Below are 19,990 nucleotides of genomic sequence, written 5' to 3' on the forward strand. Positions count from 1 at the left end.
GATACTCTTATCACAACTAACGAATCAATTATTAAGTACAGTCCATATTTCCAAAACTTTAGTTTTTTTATCTAATTTTTCCCTCTGTCCCAAACCCATAAAAGATACCACATCTCATTACTCATTATGTCACCTTAGATTTTCTAGACTTTCACAGTTTCTCAGACTTTCCTTGTTTCTGATCACTTTGACAGTGTTAAAGATTTTATTTATTTAAAGAAAAAGAGCACAAGCAGAGCAGTAGAGAGAGGGAGAAGCAGGTTCCCCGCTGAGCAGGAAGCCTGATGCAGTGCTCGATCCCAGGACCCTGAGATCATGATCTGAGCTGAAAGCAGATGCTCAACTGTCTGAGCCACCCAGGAGCCCTGCTAGTCAGATATTTTGTAAAATGTCCTTCAATTTGGGTTTGTCTGATGTTTTCCTCATTAAACCAGAATTACAGTTTTTTCAGAGGAAGACCACAGAGGTGCCATGCCATTCTCCTTACTTTATATTAAGGGTACATAATATCAACATGACTTATCATTGACAATATTAACCTATACGTAGTGCTCATCAGGTCTGATGATCTGTAGATACCATTTGCCAGGTTTTCTTCAGACTAAAGTTGTTTTTTAATTCCCTTTCCATAATGCATGTAAGTCAGTTAATTTTAGTCACATAACTGAGAAGTGTGGTTGTGTTTGTTGTTGTTTGCCTAGCCAGGTCTTCCAGGTCCAACTTGTCAATTTGCAGACTACTATAACCAACGACTCTGGGCCATTAAGACCAGACAAAAATGGCTCAGTGTAAATCTTTTTATTTTTAGAAGAAAAGTAACTCAAGGCTTATGATCTTATAGTACCTCTATTAGTTTTCTATTGCTGATGTAACAATAACAAATTATCATAAATTTACTGCCTTCAAATACAGAGAAGGGTGTGGGACTGAAAAGAGGGATTAACTGAATGTCTGCATATCAAAGTGTTACTGTTGGACCACCTAGCTCCCAAATGCCTGTACCCAGTTTGAGAGTAAATATGTGTCACACTTGGTTAAAATCAGTGTGTCCAGTAGGGTTGCCTGAGGAACTAGAGGAGAAAGCATTTCATTGCCTTTTCCAGAATCTAGCAGCTGCCTGCATTCCGTGGCTTATGGCCTCTTCCTCCCATCTTCAAAACCAGCAATCACTGGCCAAGACTTTCTTACATCCCATCACTCTGACATGGACTCTTCTGCCTACCTTTCCATACTTAAGGGGTCTGGTGATTACAGTGGGCCCACCTAGATAATTTTATCTCAGAGATCTTACCACATCTGCAAAGTCCCACTTGCCATGTAAGGTACTTACTGGTTCTGGGGATTAGGATGTGGACATCTTTGGAGGGGAAGCATTATTCTTCCTACCAAGGTATCCAATAACTTTACTTCTACCAAATGGCCTTGCAAGCACCCAAGATTTACTTTTCCTATGAAACGATTTTGGAATACTCTGTTTAATGAACAGATTCTCTCCTAATATGATTCTTTTCCTTGTCATGTATCCAAATATGAAACATAAGAAATCAATAAGGATATTTTTCCTAAGAAAAATGTGGGAAGACAATTTAGTTACCTGATCCTCTGCTCTCACAGTCAGAGTGTCCTGGTTGAGGAGATGTGTAACTCGCTTGACATCAAGTTGCAGAAATTCGTCAGTTTTGTAAACTTCAGTAAAATGCTGATGAATAAAGTCATCTGCAGTTGCTTTCAATTCAGGACAATCCAGACACTCTGCTAGCACACTTATACCTAAATACAAAAGAAAGTAAATGAATAGAAAATGACTTTAAAAAACCCCAAACAGGGGTGCCTGGGTGGTTCAGTGGGTTAAAGCCTCTGCCTTCTGCTCGGGTCATGATCCCAGGGTCCCGGGATCGAGCCCCGCATGGGGCTCTCTGCTCAGCGGGGAGCCTGCTTCCTCCTCTCTCTCTGCCTGCCTCTCTGCCTAGTTGTGATTTCTCTCTGTCAAATAAATAAAATATTAAAAACAAACAAACAAAAAAAAACCCAAACAAACCCCAAACATACACTGAAGACAAAGTATGACTCCAGAAATACGAGGCTGAACGAATTTCATAAATTTGGATCCTCTTCTATTCTACTGATTTGTTTATTCTTATGCCAATACCATACTGACTGATTTTGATACTTTGTAGGAAAAGCCCCTTCAATATTTTTTCACATTTTTTTTCTTGGCTAGTGTTAAACATTTTCTCTTGTAAATAAAATAAGCTTATAAGATTCTACTTTTGATTCTACATTTTGATATGATTTTAAGTTCCACAGTAGTCTTAGGTTCACAGCAAAGTTTAATAGCAAGTACAAAGTTCCCATATACTCCTGTTCCACAAACAACCAACTTCCTCCACTACCAATATCTCACACCAGGGTGGCAAAGTATTATTATTACTTTTTTTGGTAAAGAATTATTTTTAAAAAGACATTCATTGATGGATTCAATTTGGCTGACTGGGCGGGGTGGGGGTTTGTCTTGCTCCCAGGACCCTGTGACCACGACCTGAGGTGAAACCAAGAGCTGGAGGTCCAACTGACTAAGCCATCTAGATAACCCTCATCTTTCCTTCTTGATTAGACTTGTTAGGTATTTTATACGATTCTTTGAGATAATTAGCTTTTGTTTCTCTGGTCAATCTATAGTCTATTAGTGTGATTTTTCCATTTTATTAATTTTACTTTAAAAAGGTATTTTCTTTTACTTTCATTAGGTGTAAAAATTTTTCTTTTCTACCTCTTCAAGTAGACTACTCTGTTGAGATAAAAATAAATGCATTTATTTGGAAGTATTTGAAGACTACAAATCAAATTCTCTTTAAAGAAATACTTGAGTCACATTCCAAAGTTTTGATTTTTTCTGTGCTTATTGTCATATATTTCTATATAGCCTGTAAGTTCATTTTTAATACCTCTTTAAAAATTCTTTTAAAATAATTCTTCAAGGGCGCCTGGGTGCTCAGTCGTTAAGCATCTGCCTTCGGCTCAGGTCATGATCCCAGGGTCCTGGGATCAAGCCCCGCACTGGGCTCCCTGCTCAGCAGGGAGCCTGCTGCTTCTTCTTCCACTCCCCTTGCCTGTGTTCCCTCTTTTACTGTGTCTCTATCTCTCTCTGTCAAAATAAATAAATAAAATCTTTAACAAATATTTGTCTTAGCAATGTGTCCAATGAATGTTTTAAAATGTAATTTTTTTCTCCATTTGCATGTCAAATTCTACTACCTTCTAACTTCCTGTTACAGATAAACTGATGTCATTCTGATTCTTTCTTTTCTAAGTAAACTTTTATATTAGTTATCTATTTCTTTTAGATTTTACTTATTTGAGAGATCTATTTCTTTTAGATTTTATTTATTTGAGAGCATGTGAGTGAGCTCAGAGAAGGAGACTTCCAGCTGAGCAGAGAGCCCTATGCAGAGCTTGATCCCAGGACCCTGAGATGACCTGAGGCAAAGACAAATCCTAAACCAAGTGAGCCACCCAGGAACCCCAGTTATCTACTGCTGCAGGAAAAACAACTCTAGCACTTAGTGGCTCAACATAACAGTAACATATTATTTCTTGCAATTCTCTGAGTCAACTGGGTGGTTCTTCTGAACATGGCTGGTTTAGCTTATGTCTGTAGTTAGCCGGTTGCTCAGTTGGGAATGGATGGTTTAGACTGGCCTCATTTACTTATCTCGTAGTATGTAAGCTGGTTGGTACAGACATCAGCTAGTACAGCTCATCTGTGCCCCAAATGGCCTCTAATCTTTTCATGATAGCAAAAGAGTCCCCAGCAGCAAAGAAGGGCAAGCCCCAATGCATAATCATTTTTTAAGCCTTTGCTCATGTCACATTTGCCAATGTCCCATGGGCTAAAGCAAGCTACATGGCCAAGCCTAGGCTACACAGGGAAAAAACTCTACCTCTTGATTGACGGCTACAAAACCACATATACAAAGACTCATACAAGGATGGAAAGAATTTGTGGCCAATTTCTGGCTAACCTACCATACTCCTTCTCTCTAAAAGCTTATAAATTCTTTTTATATTGGTTTTTTAAGAAATTATGGTAAAACATATGCAACATAAAACTTACCATTATTGACATTTAGTTTATTCACCATGTTGTGCCACCATCACCACTATCTAGTGCCAGAGCATTTTTATCACCCAAAGAGAAGTTCTCTCCTGATTTTGGAGGCAAAAAATATCACTAGGATATATGTAGGAGAGGAATATCTTACTTCATCAGGTCTGATACTTAGTATAATTTGGTGTGAAAAGTAAAGTTTTTTTTGAGCTCAAATAAGTTTTATTACTTCTTTGATACTGCATTTCCTCCATCTGTTCCTTCTGAACTTCCTATTTCATATCACTGTCCCTTCATCTTCCTTTCATTTTTTTATGTTTTCACTAATTATTTCCATTCCCTTGCATTTTTGTTTTGTTATCATGAGACAGTTTTCTGTTTGATCTTCTTCAGTCTGATTTTTAGGAATATCCAATCTATTTTTCAATTCAATGGAATTTCATGGAAAATCACCGCTTTCCCCCACCCCCTTCATATGCATCCTTTCTATCTTAAGTTCTCCTCTTCTTATATTAAAGTTGTCTATAGGAAACATTCATTTTGGCTGTTTAGCTTGCTTTCTGTACCTCAGACTACTGGGTTTCCTTTAACCTAGAATGATTTTTGCCCAGTTCCATCAGATGTCATGAGTTCCTTTGGTATTCGTGGAAAACAGCTTGTTGGGGTCTTCTAGGTAGCAGAGAATTGACAAGTGGTAAAAACAAAGAGTTCTCTGATCAACTCACAGGTAGAGCCACACTCAGGGCTAAACAGAAAGCAGGCTGAAGTAGTTCCTTTGGGTACTGAGAATGTGGTTGGCTCAACTAGTTGGGCCACTATCTTTGCCCCATTGATAGCCCAAGAGAATCAGGCTCCCTTTTAGGCTGCTATGCTGTCCCTCCTCTCAGCTTTGAAAACAATGATGACAGAGGGATCCAGAAGTAAAAAATCCTAAATGGTCTCCTCAGAAGCCCAAAGCCCAAGATGTGGTTAGCACAAACTTGCTCCAGGTTCCACAGTATGCTTTGTACCATCATATCCACTCCCTACTCTGTTTTTCTTTTAGTTGAAGTACCTGGTTGGAAATTTAGAGTGGTAGGGAGTTAGGGAAAAATATTTAAGTCATCATCTTCCAAAAACTTATTTGAATTCCCTCTTTATAATAAATTTTGTGAAAATACTTATATAAGGAGAAATAAGTAAAATCTCAGGAATGTTAATCTTATTGATGAATGGAGCCCCAAACTATGGCCCAGAGAAATAGATTCATCCCAGAATGTCTCTATTGCACAGGTGAGATTAGAGACTGGTCTTTTTAAAGGATGTTTTTATTTATTTGAGAGAGGGAGAGAGACAAATGCACAAGCAGGGAGAGGAAAAGAGGGAGAAGGACAAGCAGACTCTGTGCTGAGTGTGGGGCACAACATGGGGCTCAATCTCAAGACCCCAATATCATGACCTGAGGTGGGATCAAAAGTTGAATGCTTAACTGACTGAGCCACCCACATGCCCCCATAGCAGTCCCTTAATTAGTAGCTTACTTTATAGTCTAGGATTTTTAGTTTTTCCAGTGAACAATAGCTAGCACAACTAAGAATGTAAAGAGGCAACATAGTGTAGTAGTTGAGAACAAGATTACTTAAATTCCAACCTCAGCACCTCCACATACTAGCTATAAGACCTCAGGCAATATACACAACCCCAGTTTTCTCATTCAAGACAGACTGTAGCAATCTTAAGTGCTTCAACAAAGGTGAACACTCATACTTATGATATCATAGATCATACCACCACCAGATGCAATCCTTACTCTTCATTCCAGATACATAAAAAATCATTATTAAAGTTATTTCATATTTTTTCTAGAAAATGTAGTACAGTTTTTTTTGTTGCTTTTTTTGTAGTACAGTTTTTATTTTTATTTATTTTTAATTTTTTTATTTTTATTTATTTTTTAAAAATTTTATTTATTTATTTGACAGACAGAGATCACAAGTAGGCAGAGAGGCAAGCAGAGAGAGAGAGGAGGAAGCAGGCTCCCCGTTGAGCAGAGAGCTCAATGTGGGGCTCGATCCCAAGACCCAAGACCCTGAGATCATGACCTGAGCTGAAGGCAGAGGCTTTAACCCACTGAGCCACCCAGGCACCCCATAGTACAGTTTTTAATGGGCTTCTTGAGGCCTAGATTAATAAGCACCTCCTTAAGCATCTCTTAAAATGTATTCTGAGCATATTTTCTAGTGGACAATGTCTTTAAAATTAAATGAAGATACTTATAAACACTTTTTAAAATTAAAATACACATTAAAGTTTGGTTTTTAGTAGGAATCTGATTTCTTACCAAGACAATTTGAAGCATCAACTTGTTCTTTCAAAAAATCAACACACATTTTCTTCACAGGTTCAATCTGGTACTGGTTTGCTGCATCTAACAAAGACTGAACATTGTTGCTATTCACAGAAATTCTGCAAAGAAGTTAAAGTGAATATTAATCTCCTACAATTTATTATTTAAATAATGCTATTGTAAAATGTATCCTATTAGCCCCCGAAATTAAACAGAAAATTAAACTTTTCAGTCCTTGCATCAGTATGGCATCCTTGTAGTTTTTCATGTTGAAGAATTTGGAGCATACCAATTTGTCACCACAATGCTCCGGCATGGTAGATGCCAACCTTACTTCTCTATAATGGAAATGATCCTTCTTAACTTACCTAGCGGTATAAGCAAATTCCACAAGTTGTTCAATAATGTCTGGTTCAGCATCTTTGAGTTCAACTTCAAAGGACTTTGATTCAAGCATGTTAGCTAAAATGAAAAGAAGAAATATAAATGTCATGAGTACTATTATTAGTTTAACTGAGGGCCAGATCATTCCAGGCCATGTTAAATATGGAAAAGAATAATAGGACAGAGATTTCTCTGGAAAAAATATACCCAGAAAGCCCGACATTCCTATAATAAATGCAAAATTAATTCTCCACACTTGAAAAGTGCCTTAAATTAAAATAAGCTAGGAAATTAGTGAATTAGTATATTTCTTAAAAAAAAAAAAAAAGCCAAGTAAACACATATATAAAATAGTCTTAATATTCCCCCAAGTCCTAAAATACTTGAGTAGCACTCTTCTAAATTGCTGTGAGCAAAACTACATCTGATGCAGCTGGCAAACATCTACAAGAACGATGACAATTACAGCAATGCAACTGCTATAATAAATATAGCTATAGCTAACAAAGCTCTCATTCTCTACCAAAAACCTTATAGGTAGCCAGAGCACCAAAGAGAAAACTTGAGGCAGATATATTACATTACCTGATCAAGCTCATAAAATAATACTAAACAGAGGAACCAGGACTTGGATCCAGTTCTTAACTTTAAATCTAGAGTTCTTTCTAGTATGGTATTTCATACTTCATTTTTATTTAGTTTAACTTGCTAGACAAATTATCCTAAACATTTATTTTCTTCTTTGCTTTTCCACCTAAGGTCAAGAAGAAAACTGGGCATTCAAGTAGAAACTGTACCTTCATCCATAAAATCTTTGGGCCTGTAAGGCTGATGAAAGAACATTTTTCTTTTGCTCAATCCTCACCACAACCACTTTTCAATCACTTCATTATTTTATGGCCTTAATTTCTTTTTTTTTTATATAATTTTTTATTTTTTATAAACATATATTTTTATCCCCAGGGGTACAGGTCTGTGAATCACCAGGTTTACACACTTCACAGCACTCACCAAAGCACATACCCTCCCCAATGTCCATAATCCCACCCCCTTCTCCCAAACCCCCTCCCCCCAGCAACCCTCAGTTTGTTTTGTGAGATTAAGAGTCACTTATGTATGGCCTTAATTTCTTAAATGCTTTAAAAACTAGGAAGATATTTTCATTTAGACTCCACCTCATTCTCACGGAAAAAATTTTATGTTTTACTTTAATATACTTACTTGTGAACATTAAGTTAAAAAAATGACTGGCTGCTGCAAGGACAACTCGATGAGCAGGTATCTTTCTTTCCTGGACCATAAGGATCACATCACATAACGTTTTCTAGTGAAGGGAGAAATAAATGAAATGAAAAGGGGCGCACTGGGCCTGGCTTAGCAAACATATAAAACCAGTGCTTGACAAATGCTTCAACTCAATTTTCTATTCAAATCCAGTCTTTGTCCAGCACAGAAACTGTTCCTCAGACACATTTAGAAGAGATGTAGAGTTGCTATCATGATTTGCTGTATTAAAATATGGCACTGAGCTTCCCTTAGAAAAGCAGTCTACTATTCCTTTAGAAAAACCAATTTTTTTCCCTGACACAAAATGTAAGGTATTTCTCATGGTGTTATTTTATGGAGATTTTAAATGAAGTAAAAGCAATGTCCTTGATGGTTTTTCAAACATAGCAATCTGGGTTTTTAAAAAATTATCAATACTTGGTAAGACCCAAAGTTCACACTGTATTTCCCAAGAAAGTAGCTTACACAGCTTTAACTTGAAACAAAAACAATTCAGAATGCAGACTGGACAAAGCCAATGACCACTCAGCACTCTTTCCTTAGTAACACTTCTCTCAAATGTATGTCTGATAGGGGTTGGATAGCAACTGCTTTTTAAATTGTGATTTCTGACCAAGGCCAAAATGGTGTCACTCTAGGTTGTCGAAAGAAGGCAGAGTTAGATTAAATACTTACAATGCTGTAGAAATAAATAGTAATGAAAAAATTTAAGGTTTACTGGCACACTTAAAGATGAATTTCAAGGAGAAAGAATATCTTTATTGTCAAACAAAATTTCAATTTCTTAATGAAGTTGAAGATAAAATGTACAGGTTAGTCTCAGAGAAAATCTGGAGACTGTGATATGCTAGGAACTCTTAGCACTGGGAATATGAGGCAAATAATACTTCTAGAATAAGAGAAAATTCTATCACATTTTGTAAATTTTAAGGAATTACTAAACTAGTAATACAGATCACCTGGGTGTCTCGGTTGGTAAGTGTCTGCTTTCGGCTCAGGTTATAACCTGGGGTCCTGGGCTGGAGTTCTGCAACAGGCTCCCTGCTCACGGGGGAGTCTGCTTCTTCCTCCCCTGCAACCTCTCCCATCTGCTTGTGCTCTTACTTTCTCTCTCAAATAAATAAATAAATAAATAAAATCTTAAAAAAAGAAACTACTAATATAATTTCTGATAGGTAAGTCACTATATTCTACTTTATTAGTCCACGAATAAAAATCCAAGTGAGACGGTAATGCTCAGTACAAGAAAGGAAATGAGCTTTAGTTTTATTTTATAGTGGGCTAAAAGATGAACATATTTCACTTTTACTGCTATGTTAAGATTTTTTTTGTAAGTCCTACAGACTGCTACTTAGATATTATATTCAAATTACTTATGGTTAAAGCCATTGTTATCCCAAGTGTCTCAAATTTTTCAATTTTTATTTCCTTTGATTTGGTGGGGGAGGTACAGAGTAGGCATAGTTCTTAGGTGACTTTGCCACATACCATACCGAAAATACCAGGTAGCAAAACCAAGTCAACTATTTGGTTACAACGAAACAAGCTGATCTACTTGCTCAAGAGAAAGAAAGAGGGAAAAAAGGTGGAAAGAAAAGAAGGAAAAGGAGGGAGAAAAAGAATTTGGACAGAAGAACAAGAAAGTTAGATAAGGGAGGAGTCTACGGCTGCTGACAGAGTTCCAGAAGATGTACAACTATACTGAAAGGCAGCGAAAAACCTTTCCAAAATATATACTCAGTAATAGTGAGTTTTAGTGGCATGGATTTACAGGCACTTTAGAAAGGTAAAGAAATCAGAGCATTCTCTGCACAGCAATTTAGTGCTAAGAATAATCTCCAGCTGGATATTAATGTTATGGAAGGAATGGGTGGAACCTTTTGTATCCAAATGGTACATCTGACTGTACTATGTAGACTAACAGGTTTCAACAAGAGATGGGACTGACTTAAAGAAAGAGGTTCCGCTCAGGAAGAGTCTATCTGCAGACAGAAAATGGGAAGAGACAGAGATCTGGGTTACACTGGAGAATATGGGCAGATTGTTACTTGTGGTAACAAGTCCTATGTGAAATGAAGAGAAACTTAAACAAAAACTACCCTTTGGACAATACATGTTCACTGGATAGAACAAGAAAAAAATACATAAACTCTGGCAATTTGTTTATATCCACCTGTATTTGTTATTTTCAGCTTTTGAATTTTTAGTCTCTTATATATTGCACATATTTGTGAATCTGTGAAATTCTCACCATCTAAAATTACTTTTAGTAGGATTTAGGTCCTTCATATTTATTACTGATAACTCATGTTTCATTTTACAGAAGCCATATTCTTTTACATAATTTATTATGCTTCCTTGCTGTCTTCTTTTTTCTCTAACTACCAGGTGGTATTTTAATCCCATTTTCTTTGTACTTGTGCACTTTTTTCTTCTTTTAGGGACTTACTTATAGATCTGTCAAATATTTGCAAAGTGAATTCAGCAGGGTTATTAGTCAAACGTTGTTCTAGGAATGCAAGGAGCATTCAAGAACAGTAATTCTTTCATATAATTCAGGATATTCACAGGTTAAAAGAGAAAAACTTCACATAGAAAACCTTCAATAGAAGGCAAAATTAAAAATTCATTTCCTTGTATACTCTTTAATAAAGTAAATGATGTATCTGTTTGCTGAAGGTGATTCAACTCAAAAGCAAACATCACATTTAATGGTGACACAAAAGAAGCATTCTCGTTTAAATTTGAAACAGAGACACATATACTGTTACTACTATTAATCAATTATTGTTCTGAAAATTTTAGCCAAATTGAAAATTGCCTCTGCCCCAGACAACTTACCAGTATTTAAGTTTAGCAAGCACCTGTAGCCCTCTTGATGAACCAAACCTTTCTTTGTATAGGAACCAGAGCACCAATATGCAACCTTCAAGCACTGCTATGTCTGTCTGTAGCTGGTACCATTGAGTCTGCACACAGTCAAGAAGTGTTACAGACCACTGAACTCCCTTTTTACTGATTAACTGCCCTAAAGTGCTTTTAAAAATCTTTGGGCCAGGTAAAAATCTCAGTTGGTATTTAGACAAAAGTCTCCCTTCTCCCCAGGTGGTCAGCCTTCTGGATAAAGCTCATATGCCTTTCCAATCAAAACTGGTCTCTTAAGTATTGGCTTTTGAGCAATGAGCAGCTGAACTTGGGGTTTTAGGTAACAAAATCAGTAAGAAAATGAAGATAAATAAACTTAACACTTATAGAACTAAATAAAAAAGTCAGTAAGATGGCTGGACAGAAATAAGATAAATATGAAAAAGCAATTAGCTAACCTATATGTGAGCAGTAAGCCATAAGGAAACACAAATAAGGGGAAAAAAACCACAAAAACCTGGCATGGCAGCAACAAAATAATTAAATGTTGAGAAATAAACGTAAGAAATGTAAGGGATCTACATTAAACAGTAATTTAATATATGATAAAGATACTATTTCAAAAATGTGGCCAGAAGGTGGAGCACTGGCAATGTTCAGGGCAGTGAAACTACTTCCTATGATACTGTAACGGGACACATTTATAGTACACAACTGACAACATCCACAGAATGTACAACACAGAGAATAAACCTTAATGTAAACTGTGGTCAATAATAATGTAACAAAATACTGGCTCATCAATTTTAATAAATGTATCATACTTGTGTTAGCAAGATGTTAACAGTAGGGGAAACTGGGAGGGGGAGAGGAAAAATGGAAAACTCCGTACTTTCTGCTCTATTTTCTGGTAAACCTAAAACTACTCTAAAAAGCAAAGTCTACTAATTTTAAAAAAAAGTGGTAAGAGAATGGATAATTGAAAAATTGGTATTAGTATAACTGTTACCCATTGAGGGGAAACAGATTTCTCTCTCATAATATAGTGTCTCTTCTCTAGGGCAAGTTAAGTACTGGGAAAGAAGGTTCAGTCCTTTTCTCCAATGTCACTTGTGGAAGAGGTTCTATAGGACAAGCAAGAATAAAATAGAGGTCACTGACCACACACACACTGCTAGGCCTTCTGGTTCATTTTCTTCTGTAAGTCTGCCCCAAAGTGGAACATAACTCATCTCAAATGTTTGGAACCAACAGTGGAAGAGGGTTGCTGAAATCCATTATGCAGAGACATTCAATGCACTGAAGACAAGGAGAAATTTAGGTGATGCTTTAGTGCCTACAGATATGAGTCCTTTGGTTGGGAAAGGTTTCACTTCAAAACAGGCAATCATTTCAGGCAAGCGTTGGTAGAATGACCTGTTCTCTTTATGTGTTTGCCAGGTAAATAGGACTGCAAATGGCAGTAGTCTCCATGTAAGCTCCACAGCATTGTAAAAGGTTCTAACTTTTAACAATATGTGCTGGCATTACTAGGAGGCATGCAGCTAATTCTATTCCCAAACTGTATCCTTCATCATATCCCAAAAAGAGGACTGAGGAATGACTAACCTTTGGATTTATGTAGCTTGTCATTAAGGTTCTGCAATCAGTCCTGCCCAGCGTGATTTCAAGTTGGCCCTGGATATAAATCCCTGAGTAGACTGTAGTAGATTCAACTATAGTTGGGTGATGGATTTAAATCACTGAAAAGATAAAGGGAAATGGAGCCCTTATTATATGGGGGTAAATCATCTTCTTCGATTGAGATACTAAGAAAGCCTCAACAAAGCCATAATAAACTAAGCTAAGAGAAAAATTAAAAAGGCCTTAGGAGGGGTGCCTGGGTGGCTCAGTGTGTTAAAGCCTCTGCCTTCAGCTCAGGTCATGATCCCAGGGTCCTGGGATCGAGCCCCACATTGGGCTCTCTGCTAGGTGGAGAGCCTGCTTCTTCATCCTCTCTCTCTCTCTCTGCCTGCCTCTCTGCCTGCTTGTGATCTCTGCCTGTCAAATAAATAAATAAAATCTTAAAAAAGAAAAAAAAGGCCTTAGGAATCTTATCTGTTCAGATAATCAAGAAAAATAGCACTGGATTTAAACATACATAATCACAGTAAGGCACACGGGAAAGTAAAAGAAAAACAAAGTGAGATACCCAGATTAATAGAGGAAAAAGGGGATTTCTTCCTTAAGGGAAACATGGCAAGTTAGGTCAAACAGCTTTAAAAGGCAAAGGAGATATAGTTTGTTTTAACTGCTCTTTACAAGATGAGACTAGAAAAAAAAAGTCTGTTATTTATTCAAGTAAGGTGATATAAGCCAAAGAGATATATGAAGGAAGAAAAGCAAAATTCAGCAGTAGACTAAAATGGTTCTCAGAAAAAGCCTGGATCTAAGAAATTTTTGTTGTAGAGCTCTCTTAAAGCTAAAGGTAAGAAATCAAACACATAATTAAGGACTATCCTTAAAGACTAAGACAGTTTTAACAGGTGATTACATTAAATTCAGATAGATCTGTAAAGTTTTGGAAAAGGAAGATCAGCAACAAAGCCATTATGTAATTTGCAAGGTGACATGGATGGGAAGACAGGAATGTTACATACTATAGTGGAACATATCTGGGAAGTCTGTGGGGAAAAGACCCTACGGGAGAGTATTAGGTCACACGAAAGGAAGGTCAAACAACCCAGACATAATCCAAGCCTAAATGAGAGGCTGAACCTGTCCATAATTGGAATTACTTTACTGAGGGTATGAAGGTTGGCAGCAGCTGAATCAATCCTGAGCACACGGGACCTCTTGATTTCCACTGTGACAGCGTCTATAAGAAAGGCACTAAAGAAAAGAAGCAAAACAAACATTTGGGCCCCAAATCAAAAGACAAGGAAAAGTAAGGAAGGTATTCTAATCTAAACAATGTTAGCTCTATATTATGTACAAAGGAAAGGATTCAACTTGAACAGGTTAACAACTCAGGTGGGGATGCCTGAAAGGAACAGACAAGAGAGTCATAGCCCATTTTGACACATATAGGTAACAAAAAGGAATATGCTACCACTGAGTTTCCAAAGCATGGAATACTCAAATAACGAGGAAAGGCAAGGTCCTGAGAAGCACACTGTAAAGGCCATATTGGTCCCTATGGGGACCACAGGCTTTAGAGGAATCAGTGAAAGGTCATTCTCCTGCTGAGATAAATGGAAAGGAAAAAAGATCCCTCCAAGAGTTAGGATTAGTAGTAGAAAAAAGGAATTTCACAGGATAGGATCATATTGGGGACACAGGGATAAAGAACAACCAGTTGGATCAGAACTGTAGAGAATGCAAAGGCACTAACTGCTCCGCACGACTGCCTGCTACAAATGTGGATCATTCGTCTTTCAAAAGAAAATACTTTGTCACTACACAGAACTCAACTATTTCAGCACTGGGTTGTCAAGAACATAAGGTTCAAAAGAGAAATAAAAATTATGATTTAAATGTGCAGAACAGACAACGGGAAAAAGGGAGACTCTAGAAGACCTGGTAGCTGGGTAAATCCCCCTAGCAAATTTTTCCAAGAACAAAGGTATCCTATGTCAGTGAAGTATTATTACACGTGGATGAAAATTCCTTCCCTATATGGTAAAGTGTTCTATTAGCCTCTGGATAAGTGATTCCTCTCACCTGAGTTTAGAATCTGCAAATTATAGATAGCAAACACAGACTGGAAACATGTGCAAGCAAAAAGCCCAGACATCTTTATGTTTTCTTTGAAGATTCTCTGTTTCCTAGAAACTGAAGTTTCTGTTGTTTTAGCCTGGGAACAATAATGTAGGTTAGGACTTTATAGTAAGGTGTCAATATCTGCACTATTTATTGTAGAGTTATCTTTTTGGGTTTGTGGGGGTGGAGATGATGCTGTGCTAATCTTAAGACCCCTAGGAACCCTTCAACATTCTGAAAACACGTGGCACCAACTACCTTGAAATTGGAGAAATTCATCTTTGGAGGTGCTAAACTAATTTAATATATTCCAATGAAAGACAGCCCAGGCAGCAGCTACTGAAGAAAGCTTCCCTGAATCTGCCAAACACTTAAGCTAATGCTTTCCAGCTGAGCCTGAGCGGTGTAAGAAACAAGGGAGAGCACATATTTGGAAGGGCCTTTAATTTTAACTGACAGGGAGATCACAGACATGGGAATTTAATAATGAATGGGTTCATAGGAGTCAAATTTTGGGGACTTCGTATTTCTAGTATGTAATTAGATGGAGTGTTTTAAGCTGTCACTTGGTTGGTCACTGCAGATAATCTGGAGAGCCATGAAAGAAATCTTGGTTGAGAAAAATTGGGGATGGGAAATAGAAGTGAATTTCCAATCTGGAGTTAATAGATTATCAACTCACTTAAAAGCCTTCTGGAGGGCGCCTGGGTGGCTCAGTGGGTTAAGCCGCTGCCTTCAGCTCAGGTCATGATCTCAGAGTCCTGGGATCGAGTCCCACATCGGGCTCTCTGCTGAGAGAGCTTCCCTCTCTTTCTCTCTCTGCCTGCTTCTCCATCTACTTGTGATTTCTCTCTGTCAAATAAATAAATAAAATCTTAAAAAAAAAAAAAAAGCTTTCTGGAGGAAAAAATTTAAATAACTTTTCTGAGGTGGTCTACAGAAGATACACAGAAGAACAGTTATTGATAGAGGATGCCTTTAAGATAGGACAAAATGCTCCCTGTGCAGGTAAAACAACAACCACCACAAAAACCAAACAGAAAACCTAAAAAAAACCACAAAACACCTGGAAACAAATTCTTATTTATTTACTCAGTCCAGTTACTTCTGTTGGGAGTTGGGATAGGGCTTTGGTACCTGAATTCTACTATTCAACCTTCTGAGATTCTCATCAGGGAGTTTACATAAAGATTAACAGCCAGACAATACATAATAAAACACACTACTGGGATGCCTGAGTGGCTCAGTCAATTAAGTGTCTGCCTTGGACTCAGGTCATGAACCCGGGGTCCTGAGAGCTCAGTACTGGCCTCCCCGCTCAGCATGGAGCCTGCTTCTTCCTCAGTCCTGTTCCCAGGCTCATGTGCAAGCACATGCACTCTCTACCTCAAATAAACAAAATCTTTAAAAAATTATATATATTAAAAAAACACATTATTGATAGATGGGTACTTGGTAATCTCACACCTGGATACCCCAATATTTAAATTTTGGAATTTGCATATTCATATGTCCTGTAGTGGGGAATAAAAGATGGCTGGGCCCAAATCCATCTGTAAAGTCCACTATAAGACATACTTTACCTAGTCTCCTTAGCTGATGGAGATCTTAGTAGATGTACATCTCAAAAGAATAATTGCACCATTAATAAAACAATGTCTTGACTTCTAGCTTAATCAGATGATAACGTCACTCTCATTGAGCAAAACTTGTAGGAGAGAGATGAGCTCCTACTCCTAGGTGAGGCTGAAGGTCAGACATGTTTTCCCAGCCCCAGCCCCTTTGCCCTCTGTTTCCCATACCACATACAGATGGACAAAGAGAGACAAACACACACACATACACACACACACACACACACCATGTGTGTGGGTGTATGTATATCCATTCTCCTTTTCCTTTCAGGGAAAAGCCTTATAATAGTGGTTTTCAAACTTTTTAAGCAGCAGAATCCATTTTCAAGTGATGTGATTTCACATAATTTACAGAGACAAGGGGCAGATGGTTTGGCTCAGGTCATCATCCTCAGGTCCTGAGGTTGAGTCCCACATTGGGGGGTGGGAGGGGCTCCTTGCTCAGTGGGGAGCCTGATTCTCCCTCTCCCTCTGCTCTCCCCCTGCTTGTACTCTCTTTCAAGTGAATAAATAAAATCTTAAAAAAAAAAAAATTTTTTTTTAAATTTACACAGGGGCGCCTGGGTGGCTCAGTGGGTTAAAGCCTCTGCCTTCATCTCAGGTCATGATCGCAGGGTCCTGGGATAGAGCCCCACATCGAGCTGTCTGCTCTGCAGGGAGCCTGCTTCCTCTTCTCTATCTCTCTGCCTACTTTGATCTCTGTCTGTCAAATAAATAAATAAAATCTTTAAAAAAAAAATTACACAGACAACACACTTTCTACATAGTCAGACTTAGCCTGGCAACCAAGGGATGGAAGAAGCTCCCCTGATGCTTAACAATTCACTCACAAATATTTTGCTTCTGATATCACCAATCAGTCCTTCTGGAGGTGGATTCTGCTAGTTTGAAGATACAAGGACCCAAAAGAAGAATGCTTTGACCAAGTGACAGAGTAATATTTTTACAGAATTAGAAGTTAAGGCTACAACTGGGCATTTTGTCATTCTCCTCGCACGGGATAGAAAGAACAAAAGTTTTTACATTTGGTTAGCTGCCTGAACCTGAAGGAGAAAGAAAAAGGTTTCTCTTCTCTATGGGACAGAGGATAACTGGAGCTCGGGGATCCCCTTGGGTACCTTCTTGTTGGGAGAGAAGAGTCCTCTATGGTTCTCTTGAATTCCTACATATCTTCCTGGACATGCCATGGGCCATTTCTCAGGGTTATGTTGGCAGTAAGCAACGATAAGGGATAAGATAGTCTTCCCTATAGGAGTAAAGAATAGGCTTGCTTACTGTTTGCTATAAAATGACAGACTCCTTAAGCTCAGTGTTCATTCCGTAGCTACAACACAAACCCACTGTGTGTATAACATCCATCTGGGCCCCAGTGGGTCACCCTCACAGTACTTGTGGGGCAAGGGGAACTGACACATACATGTGGAAGCTCATGATACTGTGCTCTAACTAATCAAATATGTTGTCTCTAACCTAGGAGTCTCATGTCTTCTGCCAGCATCCATCAAACAGCAATAGGCTAACTACTCTGCTTATAAGTACTGTAAAACCAAATTCCAGGCCCCTTGCTGGTACTAAATCCAGGAATAAATGTTAATGAAAGACTAAAGTGACCCTATACAGGCAAGACCAAAGGTTCAAGACACCTAGGAATAAAGAAATACGTCATACCATCAGATAAAGAACCCTGAACTGCAGGTCCTAAAGAATAGGAATAGGCAGAAAAAGAAGAAATTATGAATAATAAAAATATTAACAAATAAATAATAAAAAATGAATGAGGCTTCTATTTTTATTTTCATCCTTGCTCTTATATTTATGTAAGTTTTAACTATGAAATTTTCCCCTCCATAATCATGTAAAGACTCTATTAAGAATTAGGCCTCAGAATTTTGAAATGACTATAGAAGGAATGGATATCACCAAGTAATCTTTTTTTTTCTTTTTTAAAGATTTTACTTATTTATTTGACAGAGGTCACAAGTAGGCAGAGAGGCAGGCAGAGAGAGAGGAAGGGAAGCAGGCTTCCCAGTGAGCAGGGAGCCCAATGAGGGGCTCGATCCCAGGACCAAGATCATGACCTGAGCCAAAGGCAGAGGCCCTAACCCACTAAGTCACCCAGGCGCCCTATCACCAAGTAATCTTGAAGTCAGATATAGTTAAGTGAAAAACCTGATGACTTTTTTTTTTTTTTTAATGGATTCTGGCAATCTAGCATCCAATTTCCTGCCTATTAGAACCCCAAGCTCCCATTTCTGGAAAAATTCCTCTTTATGTGCTATGTTGGTAAGAGGGCAATATGGAAGTTAAGAGTCAGTTATTTACCTTTTTTTTTTTTTTTTAAGATTTTATTTGACAGAGAGATCACAAGCAAGCAGGCAGAGAGAGAGGGGGAAGCAGGCTCCTCGCTGAGCGGAGAGCCTGATGCGGGGCTTGATCCCAGGACCCTGAGACCACGATCCAAGCCAAAGGCAGAGGCTTAACCCTCTAAGCTACCCAGGCGCCCCAGTTAATTCTTCTCTTTACTCAGCAGAGCCAAAACCTGGCAAAGAATCTAAGGCCAGCCAATTATTTACCTACTTTCAGGATTCTGAATTTTGAGCAAATAATAGAAAGATGGTGGAAAAATTGTTTTTATGGCAGTGGCAGCAGCAGCAGCAAATAGTCAAGACTTTTCCCACACTATAATTGCTTACAGAATCTCCAAAGCCTATCTAACAGAGAATGCCAGGATTTCTGCTTGTTTGCCATTTCTGCTCCTCTTCCAGTCTATGATCAATACAGTAAGCTCCTGATATTCTTGCAATAAATTATTTTGGCTTAAGAGAGAACATATTTTGGTTGCTGGTAACCAAGAATTCCAGGAGATTCATTGTGATAATCGCAATACTAACATTATATGACAATACTGAATAATTTATCAAGAATTTTCAGGGGCACCTGGGTGGCTCAGTTGATTAAGCGCCTGTCTTCAGCTCAGGTCACGATCCCAGAGTCCTGGGATTGAGCACTGGGCTCCCTGCCCAGTGGGGAGTCTGCTTCTCCCTCTGCCCCTCACCCCGCTCTTGTGATCTCTCTCAAATAAACAAAATTAAAAAAAAAAAAAAAAAGTTTTCAGGGTGCCTGGGTGGCTCAGTGGGTTAAAGCCTCTGCCTTTGGCTCAGGTCATGATCCCAGGGTCCTGGGATCGAGCCCCGCATCAGGCTCTCTGCTCAGCGGGGCGTCTGCTTCCTCCTCTCTCTCTCTGCCTGCCTCTCTGCCTACTTGTGATCTTTCTCTGTCAAATAAATAAATAAAATCTAAAAAAAAAAAAAAAAAAGTTTTCACTTTCTCTGTCTCACTATCCCCAACATCAGTAAGGTAGGTCAATATAATATTATGGCCATTGTTGCGCACATACAAACATAAAAGTCTAAGAAGTTGTGACTTGCCCAATGTCACACAATTAGTAAGAAGACAGAACTAGGATTCAAACCCAGAGCTGTTTGACTCCAAAATCCATGTTATTTCCACTATTGCATACTGCTTCCCACAGCAATGAGTGACTAAAGAAAGGCAACAGTACTACAAAATTTTATAGAAGATACAAAGCCACTTTATTTTTAAAAAATATTTTATTTGACAGAGAGAGAGAAAGAGTGCGCACGT

At 38.2% G+C, this 19,990-nt stretch overlaps 1 protein-coding gene across 4 annotated transcripts in view; it reads right to left on the reverse strand.

The window, feature by feature from the left end:
• The window catches only part of KLHL7 (kelch like family member 7), a 69,532-nt gene that overhangs the window by 41,768 nt on the left and 7,774 nt on the right, over nucleotides 1–19,990 (reverse strand). For 3 of the 4 annotated variants that reach the window (XM_059396725.1, XM_059396723.1, XM_059396726.1), the window contains exons 2-5: nucleotides 8,040–8,142; nucleotides 6,803–6,896; nucleotides 6,429–6,553; nucleotides 1,595–1,770 (exon numbers count right to left, since the gene is read on the reverse strand). In XM_059396725.1, the coding sequence (XP_059252708.1) occupies nucleotides 1,595–1,770; nucleotides 6,429–6,553; nucleotides 6,803–6,896; nucleotides 8,040–8,118 (474 nt within the window). In that variant the 5' untranslated portion in view covers nucleotides 8,119–8,142. Of the gene's footprint in view, nucleotides 1–1,594; nucleotides 1,771–6,428; nucleotides 6,554–6,802; nucleotides 6,897–8,039; nucleotides 8,143–12,578; nucleotides 12,713–19,990 lie in introns of all 4 variants that reach the window. The other variant, XM_059396724.1, reaches the window with a different exon arrangement.

This window comes from Mustela nigripes, chromosome 4 (assembly GCF_022355385.1).
Source record: "Mustela nigripes isolate SB6536 chromosome 4, MUSNIG.SB6536, whole genome shotgun sequence".
Taxonomy (NCBI): domain Eukaryota; kingdom Metazoa; phylum Chordata; class Mammalia; order Carnivora; family Mustelidae; genus Mustela; species Mustela nigripes.